General features: G+C 39.0%; 1 protein-coding gene across 5 annotated transcripts in view; it reads left to right on the top strand.

Moving 5' to 3' along the window:
- LOC306828688 (receptor-type tyrosine-protein phosphatase F-like) overlaps positions 1 to 17,007 on the top strand; it is a 78,550-nt gene that overhangs the window by 51,626 nt on the left and 9,917 nt on the right. For 3 of the 5 annotated variants that reach the window (XM_079351237.1, XM_079351235.1, XM_079351238.1), the window contains 13 exons: positions 726 to 835; positions 1,529 to 1,788; positions 4,082 to 4,163; positions 6,043 to 6,255; positions 8,004 to 8,167; positions 11,125 to 11,136; positions 11,778 to 11,887; positions 12,637 to 12,734; positions 13,268 to 13,391; positions 13,514 to 13,689; positions 14,736 to 14,855; positions 15,073 to 15,227; positions 16,700 to 16,985. In XM_079351237.1, coding sequence (XP_079207363.1) covers positions 726 to 835; positions 1,529 to 1,788; positions 4,082 to 4,163; positions 6,043 to 6,255; positions 8,004 to 8,167; positions 11,125 to 11,136; positions 11,778 to 11,887; positions 12,637 to 12,734; positions 13,268 to 13,391; positions 13,514 to 13,689; positions 14,736 to 14,855; positions 15,073 to 15,227; positions 16,700 to 16,985 — 1,910 coding nt within the window. The remainder of the gene's footprint in view (positions 1 to 725; positions 836 to 1,528; positions 1,789 to 4,081; positions 4,164 to 6,042; positions 6,256 to 8,003; positions 8,168 to 11,124; positions 11,137 to 11,777; positions 11,888 to 12,636; positions 12,735 to 13,267; positions 13,392 to 13,513; positions 13,690 to 14,735; positions 14,856 to 15,072; positions 15,228 to 16,699; positions 16,986 to 17,007) is intronic. The other 2 variants (XM_079351239.1, XM_079351236.1) reach the window with 1 other exon arrangement.

The following is a 17,007-nucleotide window of genomic DNA, read 5'->3' as shown; positions in this document are numbered from 1 at the left end:
AGAGGGTTTCGAAAACATCTATAAAAATGACTCAGATACATGGAGTAGATTTTTGTTCATGTCAATCATTGATTTGTAAACATCCTTGAACATGAGTTTGATAGCTGTTAGAAAGTTTGAACTGAAGATACTTTGGAAAGCATCTATAAAAACATTTTAGATGATTATTACTTTATCAATGGTTATTGGTTTGTAAATCATCTCACTATCTGTATGCTTATTGCAAAGTTCTAGGTTTACTATCATTTGGTCATCATGAACACTTGATAAAGTGTATAAGATGCTATTATATGTGCAACAATAAACTGTTACGAAACTATCATTTCATTGCTTAAGAGTAAAATAAGTAATAACTAAAGTTTATCAACAATCGTCAACAATCAGTTCGCCTTTTATTGATTGAAGTGTTACCAGAGGAGCAAATCCATTCCTTATATCATAATCAGCTTGCGGCCTTCATCTTGATCATTGCGACCCGTACATGACCCTGATACAGGCCAAATGAAAACACAATGGTCGAATAAAATCAATAAAGTCGATCTTCATACTTAAAATGTTTCTGGAGCTTGTTGACCTCTTTAAGCCTTTCAGTAGTATTTGGGTCAAGTTAAAGTTGAACCAGAAAATCCTACTCTGCTTCCACAATGCTTACATGCGCCACAACTTAACGTTTTACTCATCTAAATCATATCTACAATGAAACGGCCCACCTAATAATCATCTAGACCTTTCTTCAGTGTTCACTCAGAACTTTGGTGTGAAAGCTGTGACGAAAACATCTGTCCTGCTGACCTGGGAAGTGCCTGATACCTACCAATCTCAAGTTCCTCTCAAGGTAAGATCAGCCTGAATGCACCATTTAAAAGCAGCTGTAGCACTTTACATGAAGTCTTGAAGTGGCATCACTGACACACCAAACGTTTGAACCTTTCATCTTGTCCGTACCCCAATAGCTCTTTCTTAAAACATCCTGAAATCATTAAATTCTGCTTCTTTATGTAGACAATAATGATTGACATAATAATAATTAACCTAATCACTACCAGTTTGTAAAGGCATGTTTGTCTTGTGGACCAGCCATCTGCACTGTGAAGTCATAATAATAAGATGTAAAAACTTTGTTTATGAACATGAAGGAGCAACTATCAAATCAAGTATATTTAATTCATACTCAGTGTTGGGGAGTAACAGCAATACAAAAGGGCACTGTTGGTAGTTTATCCCAGAAGTTTGGTTGTTGTGTCGCCTTGACACAACAAGGTTAGACTGCAGTAGAACTCTCAATTGCAGTCTAAATCAATCAAACTGGTGGGTCGGGACCTAGTAGTGAGTGGTGAATGTGTGCCTGAAAAAAAATGGTATCAAAAAGTCTGTGCAGCACTTTTTTTGTTTTGTTTTGTTCAGTTTCTTGCATAAGTGAAGTGTTTTGTAATGATTGAGAGCCAAACTGCACCAAAAAGGTCACTCTGTTTTCCGACACTAAAAATGTATTTGGCGCTGCAAGTAAAAAACATCATCCTTCCTGCAGATCCTATACAACCAGCAGAGTGTGGAGGTCCAAGGCAACTTGAAGAAGAAGTTGATAACTCAGCTACAGCCATCTACCAATTATTCCTTTGTGCTAATGGGCCGGGAGAACAGTGCTGGTGGCCTCCAGCAGCAAGTTTCCATTAGAACAGCTCCAGATCTGCTGAAGGAGAAACCAGTTCAATACCAACAGGATTTCGAGGAGGCTGGTAGAGTTACCATCAGCCTGCCCAGGGTTGCTGCTGCTGGAGCTCCTGTCAGGTCTGTTGGGTTTTCTTGTCTGGATAAAAACATGTTTTTATATGATATGTTGCTAATTTAAAGATACCATACCATTTATTGCATCGTAAGCACATTTGAATCAGCAGCAGACCTTAAAGTGGTTGTAGGGTTGTATCTTGTCACCCTTACTATTCATCGTTGTCATAGACTTTGTATTGACGAAGTCTGTCATCGGGGCAAACCTCGGCATCAAGTAGGGAGGGGACAGACTGGCAGATCTGGACTTTGCGGACGACTTAGCTCTGCTTCGCCATTCATACGCTGCACTCCAGGAATTGACCAACAATCTGCATGAGCAAGGGGAAAAAGTCGGCCTACGTATAAGCCAAGAGAAGACCAAGGCCATGACCGTCGCACAAGACCAAAACATTCCACTGCTCACCGTAGGCGAACAAGGCATAGAATACGTTGACAACTTCACGTATCTTGGAAGCAACATCTCAAACATTGGAAAAGGATGTACAGATCAGAATCGGAAAAGCGAGAGTCTTCCAACGCCTCCGGAACATCTGGTCATCAAAATCTATCAGTACGTCCACAAAGCTGCGCCTCTATATGTCAGTGGTCATCCCTACAGTGACCTATGCCTGCGAGACGTGGATGAAGACATCAAGCATCACTAACAAGCTGGATGTCTTCCACCGACGGTGCCTCAGATACATCCTGAGGATCTCATGGAGAGACCACATCACCAATGAAGAGGTGATGAGATGGGCAGGGGTAGCACCATTGTCCGACATAGTCTCTGACAGGAGAAGGAGAATGGCTGGACACGTACTCCGACTGCCAGGAGAGAGACTGGCAAGTGTGGCGATGGACTGGGTACCAGAACGGGGAAAGAGAAAGAGAGGACGGCCAAAGAAGACGTGGAGACAAAGGAAGTGCCAAGGAAGCCAAGGAAGACCTAATAGAGATGGGAGTCAGCTGGCATGGAGCTAGAAGGGTCGCCAGTGACCGGAACAAATGGAGGGGACTCGTCGCCCAATGTTCCAATAGGAACGGGAGGAACTAAGTCTAAGTAATATAAACACTTCCTGGTCTACTCCTGGGAGCTCAGCACTGATGTAAAGTCATTGTGGACTATTGCTCAAGTTTTATTTTTTTTACCCATTGTAGTTGTATTTCTCAACATTTCAGAATTCAAAGTTCCTTTACTCTCCATCAGCAAAAGTAAATATTTATCATGGCATAGATAGAACTATCCAGCCAAATACAAAAATATATGTATGCATTTGTAGCAATTTCTTTGAATTCCACAACCATTTTGGTCACCTTCTCTGTTCTTCTTTGTTACAGTCTTTACTAAAGTAAAAAGCTTCCAATTGAACTTCTGTTGCTACTATCAATCAATCGATTATTATTTGTATAGCACTAGTTCATAACAAGACTCATTGCAAAAGAGCATATGGACTACAATGCATGAAGGATTTCTCCTTTGTATTCCTCTTGTTCCTGTAGTCCACACTTCCTCACTGCTGAGATGAAAGTCGAAGCAGGCCGTGTATGAGTGAGGACAGCAGTGGTTGTTGGGACGACACAGTCCAATGGTAGTGGCTTGGTGTCAGGGATGTCAGGTGGTGGTTGTGAGACGACACAGTCCGATGGTGGTCATTTCCCCTATCCCGTTTTCAAGCCCAGCGCAGTTGAGCAGACGGCTGTTCCATCATGAGCCCGGGTCTATTGAAGATTTCTGCCTGTTAAAGGGAAGTTTTTTCTCGCTAACCTATGAAGGATTAAGCTGTGTCCTTGTTATATAGCAATAAGTAAGGTCTTTTACCTGTTTTTTGTAAAGTGTCTTGAGATAACACTTGTTATGAATTGACGCTATACAAATAAAGATTGATTGATTGATTGGTAGTGGCTGGGCGTTGGGGAAGTTGCTGAAGGTTCGGAGAGCTCCATCTAAACTACTACTACTAAAAATTTAGAAGACTTTTTCAAAAACTTCCTACTTGATTCAAAATATTGGTAATAAATGTCTGAAATTAAACTGCATCACTTTACTTAAGGAATTTTTAATTACTGAATTGTCACATCTAAAACAGTTACAGAAAAGTAGTCTCTTGCAATAAATTTCACATTCCCTCCAACAATTATAATAAATTCTTCAGAACAGTTCAAGTAAAAGAGATCATATAGGAAGTCAAATGAAAAACTAAAAAAATAAATCAACTAAGAATATACGTTTTAACATTAAATTCCTTAGTATTTACTGTGCATGTGTGCACAGCATAGTGGGCATACTAAGGGTGTGTTTCTGTGTTTGACACAGGTGGTACTACATAGTGGTGGTCCCTGTAACCCAGAAGTCATTAAGAAAATGGGAGAACCCTGAAGACATGGACATAAATGAGGTGAGTGGGCTCCGCACCACAAGATAATTGGGAGGATTTTTGGCCTGATGCCCAACTTCCGACCAAAGTCAGCAAATGTCAGACTATCTGTAGATGTAGACATCCTTCTTAATTTTATTCACGTTGAGTTGATGTTGTGGTCTACCACACAACCACAGGCAACACTTTTCTCAGTTGAGATGTGGCTTCGGAAAGGGTAAAAAATACACCCCATCGCCCAACCTCTCAGGATACCCTGTGTCAGAGTTGCATGCCCCATAAACACAGTTTGACCATTTTTAAACTTAAAATCACATTTAAAAAATCCCAAACAAGCAAGGGCTTTCTGCAATGCATTTCAATGGACGTCCGGGCAGAGAATGTCCGAGTGTATGGGAATGGCTATACGCACTGTTATTGGCTCATTGCGTTTGAGGACGGGGCTAAGCCATAGATCAATTAGGTGAATTCAAACACTTTAATTTTATTCTTTGCCTGTTTGCAAAAACATAATATCATTTTTCAAAGTCCTCCTGATAAGATAGAACAAGAGCAAAATCAAAAATAGTTTCTCGGCTGCTGTTGCTCTCCCATTTTTGATCTCGAATAAACACTTTGCTAGCACCTACGTAACAGTAACCCCGGAACCAGAGGTGAGCCAGTCCATTGTGTTAAAAACCGATTATGGACTTTCCTCCATTAAAACTTTGAACAGACTGGCTCGTTTTTATGTATTTTCTGACAAGCCAGCTAAGTGGTTACCCATTTTAGGTATGAAATAATCACTTGGAGGAATGACAGGGTCAAATTTTGCTCAGAATTACTGAAAACCAATACATACTGGTGTAATGTTGGAGTTTGACATTTTAAGAAATATATATTATAATTGCTGCTGCACTTTCTTTGGCTCGTGTTGTTGCCCACTGTGTGTCCTCCTTCCAGAGAGAGACCGCTCCGCTGCATACATTACATTCATGTGAAAGCAGTGTGAATAAATCTGATGCTGTAGCTAGCAGAATTGCATGAGTATTCTAGGACGCTCCTCTCCTTGTCCTCCTCTGTTCTCTGTCTCTGCAGTGTCTCTCAGTCAATGGAGTAGCAATTGGAGCTTGTATGTGCATCTAAACAAAATCAATCCCGTCATTCATCTTATAGAACTGTTTAATAGATTTGGTTCGTTCACAACGTCACAACTCTACTGTCCACTACAACCCTTCGCCTCAATACATTACATTTGTGCCAGTTTCACAGAAAAAGTAGCATTTGTATTTTCACGGTATTTAGTCATAACGTTGGGATTTCTTAATACCCTGGTATACAGTAATACCGTGATACTGCCCAAGCCTACCTTATGTGACAGCAATTCATTTGAGTTTCATTGTATTACACTGGCAGTTCTTTGTTACCAGCAGCTGTTTCCAGTGGAGTGATCTTTTAAAGACTAAACATGGCTCGAAGAAAGATATCGACTGATATGATGGTACTGAAGTTTTTTACTCTAATAAATAATATCTGTCAGGCTCTACTTTGAAAGCACAATGCAGATGATTTTTTGATTTATTACAATAATTACTTGTACCAGGTTACATGACCATTTCTCATTGTCTCTCAAACTCATCTCCACTATGAAATGTGTTAAACCCTTTCTCACCTTTTGTATCCATTTGTATGCCCTCGTTTTGTTTGAACTGTTTAAGTAAAGTACAACTGGCCTGCTCCATAGGAAAATGTAGGAAAAGTATGAGAAAGCATGTCATAGTGGTCTGAGCCCCTGTCAAGAAAGGCTTGACTACAATATCCAAAAGAGATACATTTCTTAATTAGGTTGTGTTTGTTTCATTGTCACACAAAGTCATGTTATGCCTGTTCCCAAGTGTCCTGTTGTCATCCCTCCCTGCAGCTCCTGCAGGCTGGCCCTGACAGCAGTTTGCAGAGAAAGCGGAGACAGAGCCAGGATTTCCCTCAGCCTTATATTACTGCCAAGCTGAAAGATCTGCCTGAAATATTTACTCTGGGTGATGAGAAGACATACAACAGCTACTACAACAAACCCCTTACTGGCCAGCAGCAGTATCGCTGCTTTGTTCTGGCAGACATGACAGAACACGAGTCTGTGAGTAGTGTTTTTTATGATTAAGGATCCTGATTGTATTCACTGAACACACACCATGAACATCTAGCAGCCTGCTATTAAATGACTCTGTTGAAAAATAGGTTTTAACCTCAATTGTACTTTTCCTAGTACTATTACGGTTTTGAAATAATTTTGGCATGGAAATGTTGTTTATTTTGAAATTGACCAGACAATCTGCTTGTCTGTCTGTTTTCCTGTCTGGTATGATCTGCTTTGCAGAATTGATACATATCTGTAGCGCGCTAGGTCAAAAATGGACCTGCAGTGTATTTAAAATACGTTGTGTTCAGACGAAACGTAGCACAAGCCTTCTGAACACAGCGATTAACTTGTGTGGTGGCTAACTACGGCGTAGTGCGCGGTGCTGAAGGCCCACAGCGCTCACAGAGTATGTGTGAATGCACTTTATAGGCTATTTAATCCCATTTCTAATATCTCAGGTAAAAACTGGTGGAATTAGTGGAGTGGCTAAGTGCTTATTTTATCAGAATGTTTTAATTTATGATACATGCCTGAAATTGGCATGAGCAGTCACCATGGGTCACAAGAAAACTGTCTGAGACATTTGAAATTTTGAGATGGCGGCCATTTTCCAAGATGGCCGTCACCTTAATGGAGCAATCAAGTGATATAATGGTTTATTTGGTGATACTAGCAAGAAAATTGGCATGAGCAATCTCTGTGGGTCACTTGACAATAAGCCACACACAGGTAATTGAAATGTCATGATGGTGACCATTTTCCAAGATGGCTGCCACTTTAGTAGAGCAGTTAAGTTATATAATGGTTTCTTTGGTGATACAAGCGTGAAAATTGGCATGAGCAGTCTCTGTGGGTACCTTGACAATAAGCCACCCACAGGTACTTGAAATTTTAAGATAGTGGCCATTTTCCAAGATGGCCGCTACCATAGTGGAGTAGTTAGGTTTAAGAAATCATTTAGTTGGTGATACAAGCTTGAAAATTGGCATGAGTCGTCTCATAGGCTCATTTGACAAGAAACTTCCCACATGAAATTTCATGATGGCAGCCATTTTTCAAGATGACTGCCTACCGGCATGTGTATCTTTAAATGATACATTTTCTTATAGAAATGTACTGGGTTCCTCAAAAGACTCTGTCAAGAGGCGGGTTGACTCTGTTCTGTCCGACTTCTCCCCCAAAACCTATCCAGTGTGGTAAAACCTGTCAGGAGTTTCCTCCCACTGGCAAAGCTCTCAAGGTTCACTGAGGTACACAAGCTCCCTTACCACAACAAGGTAACTGTCACAAGGGAGGGGGTTTTTTTTGTCTCGGACAATTTTCTTGTCAAGTGACCCATGGAGACTGCTCATGCCAGTGTTCACGCTTGGATCATAAATTGAAAGATTCTGACAAAAAATAAGCACTTAGCCACTTCACTATAATAAGTGAGAAGATGGATTTACTTACGAGACATTTGAATGTTTTTCATTGTTGAGGCTAAGCCTGAGAGGAAAAGCTAAAATGCCTAACTAACAGTCAATATCATATTTTTTTACACACAGTCATCTACAAAAAAAACATAAATTTACGTAATTCCCCAAATCTTTGTGGAAACTCATTTTAAGTCAGTTTGTTGGATGTAAGCTGTTGAGCCAGGCAGGTCACAAAGGCAAAACCAGAGCTGTTAAATTAAGAAAAGCATTATGTCCTGATCTACTGTTTAACTATGAACTGACTCTGGATCTTCCTCTGGTCATTTGCAGCAGAGCACATTTGCTGCCAGCCCGTTCTCTGAGCCAATCATGATGGAACTCCGTATTGGGATGAACCTACAGACGGAGGACACAGAGATGCTGTGGGTGATGGGCCCAGTCATGGCTGTGATTTTAATCATTGTCATTGTCATTGCTATTCTTCTCTTTAAAAGGTAAGTCTTACAGACATATACCCCTGCCCTCTGTTCGTGCAAAAACTTTCAACAAATTCACTGTTGCAAATAAGTTCAGCTTCAATAATGCTAGGCCATTGAGCCTCCATCCTGAACCCCTTCCTAGCTGAGCAATATCTATATCACTGTCCTGTCATACCCTTTAACTGCAGATGTGTGTTGTTTACAAGAGTCAGGAACCAACAAAAATAAGGTAGAAATGTGAGAAGAGTGTGCTGGAAGGGAACAAAAGGTTAGTCCATTAAAGGTCATTTGTTTTAGCTGATACTCTGAGGCCAATGTAGTTTCTACATCAAAGGATGAAGGAGAGCTTTTCTTATGTACAACTAAACAAAGTTGACAAGGTAAACATTTAAATTTCTTCTCCTTACTATCAAATATTTCTGCAAGAGTAATCTTGGAGGAATGTTATTAATGTTACAGTATTATAGTGAGACTCTATAAATATTTTGTATGATATCCATTTTTTTTTAAATTTACTGTAAAATGAGACCCATTGTAAGCAGAGATCCAAAGGAGAGGTGTCAGCACCCTCAACCTGAGATGACACTTCCCTTCCTCAGTGTTTAGGACTTAAATCACATTAGCGCAGAGCCAGCCAGTTAGAAGAGTGAGGAGGATTCATCAATCTTTATCAGTGTTGCGGCAATTCATTTTTACACTTTACAAAAGAGCAGGTAAAAAGACCTCACTAAATTTTGTTACAAAGGGCCAGTAAATGGTCATACTCATTGCTATACTACAAAAACACAGCTTAATTCATCATGACCACTTAGCAACATTTAAGCAAAAGTTCAGTTCAGAAGTAGACAACTTGGGCAAATCCAGGCTCATGACAAGACAGCCATCTACGGAAAGTGTGTGGGGCTTGAAAAAGAGAATAGGGGGAGATGTGAACTGTCTCTTTCCTGTCAGTACCTGCACACGCAAATTCCTGTTTCTTTTGAATTTTTTTTCTCTAAAGTTTTACTCGCCATGTTAACCATTCATCTTTAAATATTTTACTTTAAACCTTAATGTGATTTTTGAACTAATGTAGTTTTACCATCAGAATGTATTTTAAGAAGTTGTTTTTCAAAGCATCAAGCTCTGAGATTCACCGACTCTTTCTTCCAGCAGCCTTCTGTCCCAATTTATTATTATTATTACTGTTATCATTATTATTATTAAGTTCATGTCTGACAACATCTTGGAGACGACCAAACCTGACTTTTTGTGGTCATCATTGGTTGTGATAATAATTTACCCAGTTTTTATTTTGCCCTGTTGAAGTTATTCCTTTCTTAGTATCGACTCTGTCATGTTTTTCATGATCAGGAAAAAAAAGGAACTGGACCCAATTGCAGATACCAATAACAAAGTTATTTATAAACTCATATGCCAAACAAAGAAGGTAAATAAAAACTTATTTTCAAAGATGTCCAAACTGAAAAAAATCCACTTAAAGTCAAAAACACAGAGAGCCACAAGGAATCACAGGCAAGAACTGACTCTGAGATCCGACAGATTGACATCCAACATGGGGAACAATCGATAACAAGAGGGACTAATGACTGGTTCAAAGTCCACCATGATTAAAAACTGTGACAACACCATTTCAAACTTTATGCTTGACAAAACATGAAAGGGAGTTCTCCAAAGTTCTTATTCCTTACACTGTAAAATGTGTGAATAATATCAGTCTTCACCTGGTAATCCAGCAGAAATATCATAAAGATATTATTTTAAATCCCAAAAGTGCACCATCTTTTGCACACTCACTCTCTCTCTCTTTCTATCCACACTGCACTCGCCGTGTGGTCATTGTGACTTTCATTCAAACTTCATTCAAACAAGAACCAGGTCAAAAAGACAAAATAAAATCAGAATTAATGTTTTCAGTGGTTTGTTTAGTCATAGTCAGACTTTTTCACAAATTACATTCTGTAGCAGTTTTTGGTTTCAAGGGGCTATGAAACTTTAAAAAATAGAGCAATTCCAGTGTCACCACAGGCCGCTAGGCTAACTGCACCAACAACATATTGCTATGTACACAAGCGAGCATCTTCATTGGCCGCAAAATTCACATGGTCCAGAGGAGTTATCATAGAATCCTGTGGTCATTCTCGTGTTCGCCCGACGCCTGTCAGATTCTAGTTTGGCTTGACGGCTTTCTACATATAAAAAGCTTTTTTGGTTTCTTGTGCTTACATGGAGTCTGTGAAGGAATCTGTGTTATGCTAGAGGCCGGTAGTTCATTTGTAACAACATATTCAATTTTAGTTTCGTTCTCCATCCAGTCAGGCACAACTGTTGCTCTCTGTAAGTAGAGTTGTGTTAGGAGGAACACGCAGAGAACGTCACTCCCTGCAGCTTTCCAAAATTTCCCAAAAAAACGGGTACATCAAAAAATAAAAAGTTATACAGGCAACACAGATAGACAGTGAATGTCTCATTTTTAACATCAGTTAATTGTTCTCTTACTAATGGGCGATAAAACATAATATAATGTTGTGAGAAAGTTACACATAGCCCCTTTAAGGTGAAACTGCTGCATTTACACTTTTTATATCCTGCAGTATGAAATAATTATTAAACTTATCTCTGAGCCATGATCATTCCTGGTCATTTTGTTTTTAATTAAATACTAATCATATTTATTGGTAAAAAAAATGAACTGTGGCTTTTGCTTCTCTATTTGGTCATGGGAGCAGTATTTTAATCGATGTGTTGATATTGATGTATCAGACAGATAGATGTGGCATTTTGTGAACTGATATTCTCTGATGCTGAATTGTGCCCCATTATTCAGAATATTTTTTTGAATTTTGCTCCATTAGTTAAATTATTGTTTTACTTGGACATTTTGTGGCACTTCTTCAGCTAAGAAACTTGAAAATGAATCATTTCTTTCTCTGTTCCCTTACACTCTGTTCCCCTGCTTTCTACGGATGCAGCAAACAAGAAAGGTACGTTTGTCTGTTGTTACTTTTCCCTCCAGAAACAACACTAATCTTAAGCTGTTTGCCTTCAGCAACCTTCTATATTGTACAAAACATGCTGCTGTCAGACAATTACAATGATGTAAAATGAAGGAAACTAGTCCTTTGATTACAATGTGAAGCCATAATATGGGACATTTTGAAAATTAGATTTGCAAAAATCAAAAATAGGCCCTACTGTATGTGTATATGAAATGTAGAGTATTGACTCCCTCTGAATTTGCTGGTCTCTTTGCTCCCATAGATGGGACAGCTTCTCCTTCAGCTTGTGTTTGTCCATTAAGAGGCTCAAACATATTTAATATGTTGTTTTCTTCATGTGAACCCCTCCCTCTCCAACCGTTAACTCACTTTACCATGCTGGTGGAGAGTGAAGGCCTTGCTCATACAGGGGTACACTGTATGTACTGTATGTCGTAGAGTACAATTAAACCAAAGGGGAATAAAACATTTAGTGTACTAAGATAAACAAATAAGTTAACCAACTTAGAGATCTATTTCACATGAAACGATCACAGGTGCTGCGTTCATCCTTATCTTCAAAAGTAACCTTTAAAGTATCGCGGCCCACTTGGTAATCTCCTCTCAACTGTACTTCTTTACCTTAGGAAACGAACATGTCCAGCGAAGGACGAGCACATGAAAGGGGTGAAGGATTCACTTATGGCCAACTTCTCAGATCCTGTGGAGTTAAGGAGACTCAACTATCAGACTCAAGGCATGGAAGTGCACACAAACACACACACACCTACACACACACACACACACACACACACACACACACACACACACACACACACACACACACACACACACACACACACACACACATCATCCTAGCATCGACGTGTCCCTAGCCAGTGGCTAAAAACACAGTTCCAAGAGATGGTTATAAAGATCATGTCTGCAGTGGAAATAATTGTTGTTTTATTTATAATTAATCTGATGGCCAGTTCTTTGGTGTGAATCTCTAACTTGAGCAGAAAATAGTAATAAGCAGCACCTATAATAAGCAGGATCCAAAGTTAGATTTGAACTGAAACACAGAAACACACAACTCTCATAAACACACACTGTGGTTCCATTTAAGTCATGTTCTCTCAACCGGATGGTTGAGGGTTTGATCCCCAGCTCATCCAGCAACATGTCTGATGTGTCCTTGGGCAAGACACTTAACCCTGAATTGCTCCTGCTGCTTCATTGGTGCTGTATGAATGTGAGTAATTTGGATTAGTTCATTTTGATGGTCTCTCTACAGCAGCATCCTTTGCCATCAGTTTGTGAATCACTGAATGTGTGGGTGTGACATGCAGTGTAAAAGAGCTTTGAGTATTCAAAAGACTAGAACTGCGTTTTATACACTCAAGTTCATTTACACTGAGAAAACAGTGAGTGCAGGCGTGTCATGTTTTAATGCTAATACTCTAAAGTGTGTTATGAAATTAACTTTTCCCTCTTTCACTGCAGGGATGAGGGAACACCCACCAATATCTACATGTGACTTTGCAGACCACATAGAAGGACTCAAGGCAAATGATGGTCTGCGCTTCAGTCAGGAGTACGAGGTATCTCATGAAACAACACACTTTAATCAGTCTTTTGAGACATGGCATATGACTTAGTTTGTTTTAACCGGGCTAATTTAGTGGGGTAAGAATGACAGTTGAACCCCTATAAAATAAACGTTTGAATGTATTGAGTTTCCTGCACTCCAAACAAGCAGAGGGTTACAAACTAGAAAAATAATGAAACCAGTTTCAAAGTCTTCTTTGCTGAAATTTAATTAAGGACCGTGTCGTGAGGTCAAGTTAGTTAGATAAGCTAGACTTTTTTGTTAAAACTATTTTTTGATCGATGAAAAAAAATGGATGACTGCAGCTTTCTTTTGACTCACAACAGTGCATGATGGGGAGTTTATGCTAAAAGTAGCTTTTGCAGTTTTGAATTTTGTGGTCAAACAGCTTAAACCACATTTACCAGCAGAGGAAGCCTTTGAGAAGAGGCAAACCATCTGCCTCGTCGACTAAACTTGGACACAATCAAAAATTAGGAAACAGCCTATGACACCAGGTAAATCTGTTTTTTTGTCCCATCTCAGTCTATTGATCCAGGACAACAGTTCACCTGGGAGAACTCAAACCTGGAGGTCAACAAACCAAAGAATCGCTATGCAAATGTTACTGCCTACGACCACTCAAGGGTCATCCTTTCACCTGTGGCTGGTAAGAGTCACACAGTATTTTTTTTTTTTAACCTCCCTGTTTTTCAGACGACTACTTTACCCTTGTATGATTCAATTCTATTTTATTTACTGACTAAGTATCTCTACATCGCTTTAAAACAGGAGTTCCAGGAAGTGACTACATCAATGCCAACTACATTGATGGCTACAAGAAGCAGAATGCTTACATCGCTACCCAGGGGCCACTGCAAGAGACGCTGAGTGACTTCTGGAGAATGGTCTGGGAACAGAGGACCTGCACTATTGTAATGATGACCAGGCTTGAGGAGAAGTCACGAGTGAGAACCTGATGTTGTTTGAAAGTTAAAAATTATACTTTGGGCTGAATGCACACAAGAATTGCCCCTGTACATGCACAAGTCAGTCAGAAACAAATGAATTTAAATTAGGCTGATTGAAGAAAAAACTTAACCAAGATAAAGTGTCAACAAAGAGAAATTGCTTTTACAGACTTATTCACAAAAAAAGCTTATGTTTGATTTAGAGTAAACAGAAAAGAACAGGATGAATACTTAAAATACAGAAGAAAGAAGGAATGTATCTTGTTTGTTTGTTTGTTTGTTTGTTTTATTTAATAGGACTTGAAATAAGTGGAATAAATATATTATTGGTAATTGATGGAGATTAGGGCCAAGTCAAAGAGAAACAGTAAAACATTTCTAAATTAAACTTGTAAATATATGACTTAAGAATAATGTTGTACTTTCACAAGATGAATGTTGTTATTTTATTCTATATCGTCGAGTCACAACTTCTTCAAAAGTAAAAACCTTTACTATACTTTAGTAAAATAGATTTTTTTTCTTTACGATGCCAATAATTCTCTGTCTTATGATAATAAACTAACACAAAGTCATTTTTAAAGTCGAGGGCTTTATTGAATTTCTTGAAGATATTAAACAATATATTCCTGAAATTAAACATTAAAAATTAAACATTTTGAGGAAATATGTATAAACATAAAGAAGGAAAAAAACATGTGCACACCAAGGAGCTCCCAATGACTCCAGTCATCACTCGTTAATAAATACTCAAACAGGGGCTTCTTTGTTTGCAGATGTTTTAGCTTTTTATATCATACCCACATAGGGATACTGTGTCTATTTGCTATCTTTTTTTAAATTTGGAAATCTCTGGTTGTGAAATGAACATAACATAATTGGATAGAGCTAGAGTCAAGCTGTATTCAAGACAGCTCACATATGAGTAAGTATTTGGGAGGATATAAAAGATGTATGTGATGCTCTAAAAATAACCTTTAGTGAGGACCATGAACGAATGCATAGACTAATGCATAGACTAAAAACTGTGTTTCTGTTCGCAGGTAAAATGTGAACAGTATTGGCCCAGTCGAGGCACCCAGACATATGGGATGATTCAGGTGACCATGCTTGACACTGTGGAGCTTGCCACTTATACCTTACGTACATTTGCCCTCCATAAGGTGAGCCACTTGCTGTTGGTTGCAGATGATATTTGTATGGTTCATGTCATATAAAAATACACTTTCTCTCTAAAGGATCATTTACAGGCAAGGGTTATTCCCTTTGTGAAAAGGAGAATGATCAAGTTTCCTTAAATGTTTTAGTGGGTTAATTCATAATAATTTGCTCAATGTTTCTGTGTTGAATCTTCTTTTAAATGTGTGTGTGCTTTACCAGAATGGGTCGAGTGAAAAAAGAGAGGTACGACAGCTCCAGTTTATGGCTTGGCCTGACCATGGAGTGCCTGAGTATCCCACCCCAACAATTGCCTTTCTACGCAGGGTCAAAGCCTGTAGTCCTCCAGACGCTGGACCAATGGTAGTCCACTGCAGGTAAGCTCACCTTGACATCAGAAGGCCTTAGTATACTTCAAAGTTTCAATTAAATTATGTACAGTATGACACTCAAAATATTAGTGTAGAAAAATTCCATTACCGTTATGTGAATATATTGTGAAGTTATATCTTCTTAAATTGAGAGTCTTACTCACACTGAGGGGATGACACTTCCTTCAGTTTCACTCAGAGGCTCAAACATGATTGAGGTGGTTCTTTTGTAAGTGAACCCCTGTTTCTAACCTCTGCCACCACATGGGGAAAGAGTGGTGGGCCTTCCAGCTCAGGGACGCTGTGTCTAGGGGCGTAATAACATTGTCCTCACATCTGCTACTCTCTTTGCCTCACAGACACTTGCTGGTGAATACAGAATGGGCGGGTATGGAAATAGGAGGGGAGGGAGGTGCCGCGGGATGAAGTAGTTTGTCACATAGAAAACCCAAGTGGCAACCTCCGTTCTTGAAAAATGCAAAAGTGACTGAGTACTTTCAAAATTATGCTATTTTTGAAACATAACCAACCCTTTTTGTTTTCTTATTCTCTGTTTGTTTTTACCTTTGGAATTTGAAGTTGGGCTTTAAGTATCAGTAAGCCTTTTTTGGACTTTTTTTCTTTTTTTTTTTCTTTTTCTTTTTTTCAAATAAATGATTCTGTTTTGTCTGCACATAGATTCAGTATCTTCTCAATTCCACATAGTGACATAGACTTTAGCCCCAATAATCAGTCCAACTGAGAGATCATGGACAGCATCGCACTCTTCAATAAGATATTCCCACCATGACCCTCATCCTTGTTCTTTTTGTTTTGTGGTTATGTATTATGTATGAAATATATTACACAGCAGGTGAGATATTTTTGCAGTTCCTTAAATGTTTCTGGGAATATATAATATCTGTTTGTTTGTTTGTTTGTTTGTTTTTTTATGTTTTTCATAATCATGAAATATTTAGACAGTTGACCTTCAGGGCCACCGTACTTTTCACTACTCAAATCTCACACTGACTAGTCACACCTATTCATTCGCACACTGATGGTTGATTGCCATGTAAAGTGTCCATCAGTATTGACCAACATCATAATACGGCCGACCTTCCAGTTGGGAGTTGAATGACTTATAAAGTAAAATGATCTCAGGACACTTTACAAAAAAGAGCGTGTCTTGATTGTACTTTTAAAAGACCCAGCACTAGGATCTGCCATGAACAAACACTGGCAAAATATTTCCTTTAACTCCAAAAAAACAGCAAGCATAAGCAGACTCATCGCTGCAGGCAGTCAAGCCAGACTGAGACACATATGCAGAGCTATGTATATAGGCAACTGTAAAAGATCATGAACACTTTAGTAACTGCTGAGTAGAGTAACACAATCACGACTATGCTGTTAATCAAGAATATGCGTATCAAATCATGTTGGTGTCACATTGATGAACAAATGATTAACAGTGTTTTCTCTTTGTTTTCTATCAGTGCGGGTGTGGGGAGGACTGGTTGCTTCATTGTGATTGCAGCTATGCTGGAAAGAATAAAGCATGAGAAGTCTGTGGACATCTATGGTCACGTTACATGTATAAGAACTCAAAGGAATTATATGGTGCAAACAGAGGATCAATACATATTCATCCATGAAGTTCTACTGGAAGCTGTAACATGTGGCATCACAGAAATTCCAGCCCGAAACCTGTATATCCACATCCAGAAGTTTACCCAGATTCCTCCTGGAGACACTGTTACCTTCTTGGAACAAGAGTTTAAGGTAGATGCCTTTTTGTTGTTGT

This window comes from Symphodus melops, assembly GCF_947650265.1.
Source record: "Symphodus melops genome assembly, chromosome: 8".
In the NCBI taxonomy this organism is placed as follows: domain Eukaryota; kingdom Metazoa; phylum Chordata; class Actinopteri; order Labriformes; family Labridae; genus Symphodus; species Symphodus melops.
Note: the sequence above shows the minus strand (reverse complement) of the source record. Positions and strands in the feature narration are given on the sequence as shown.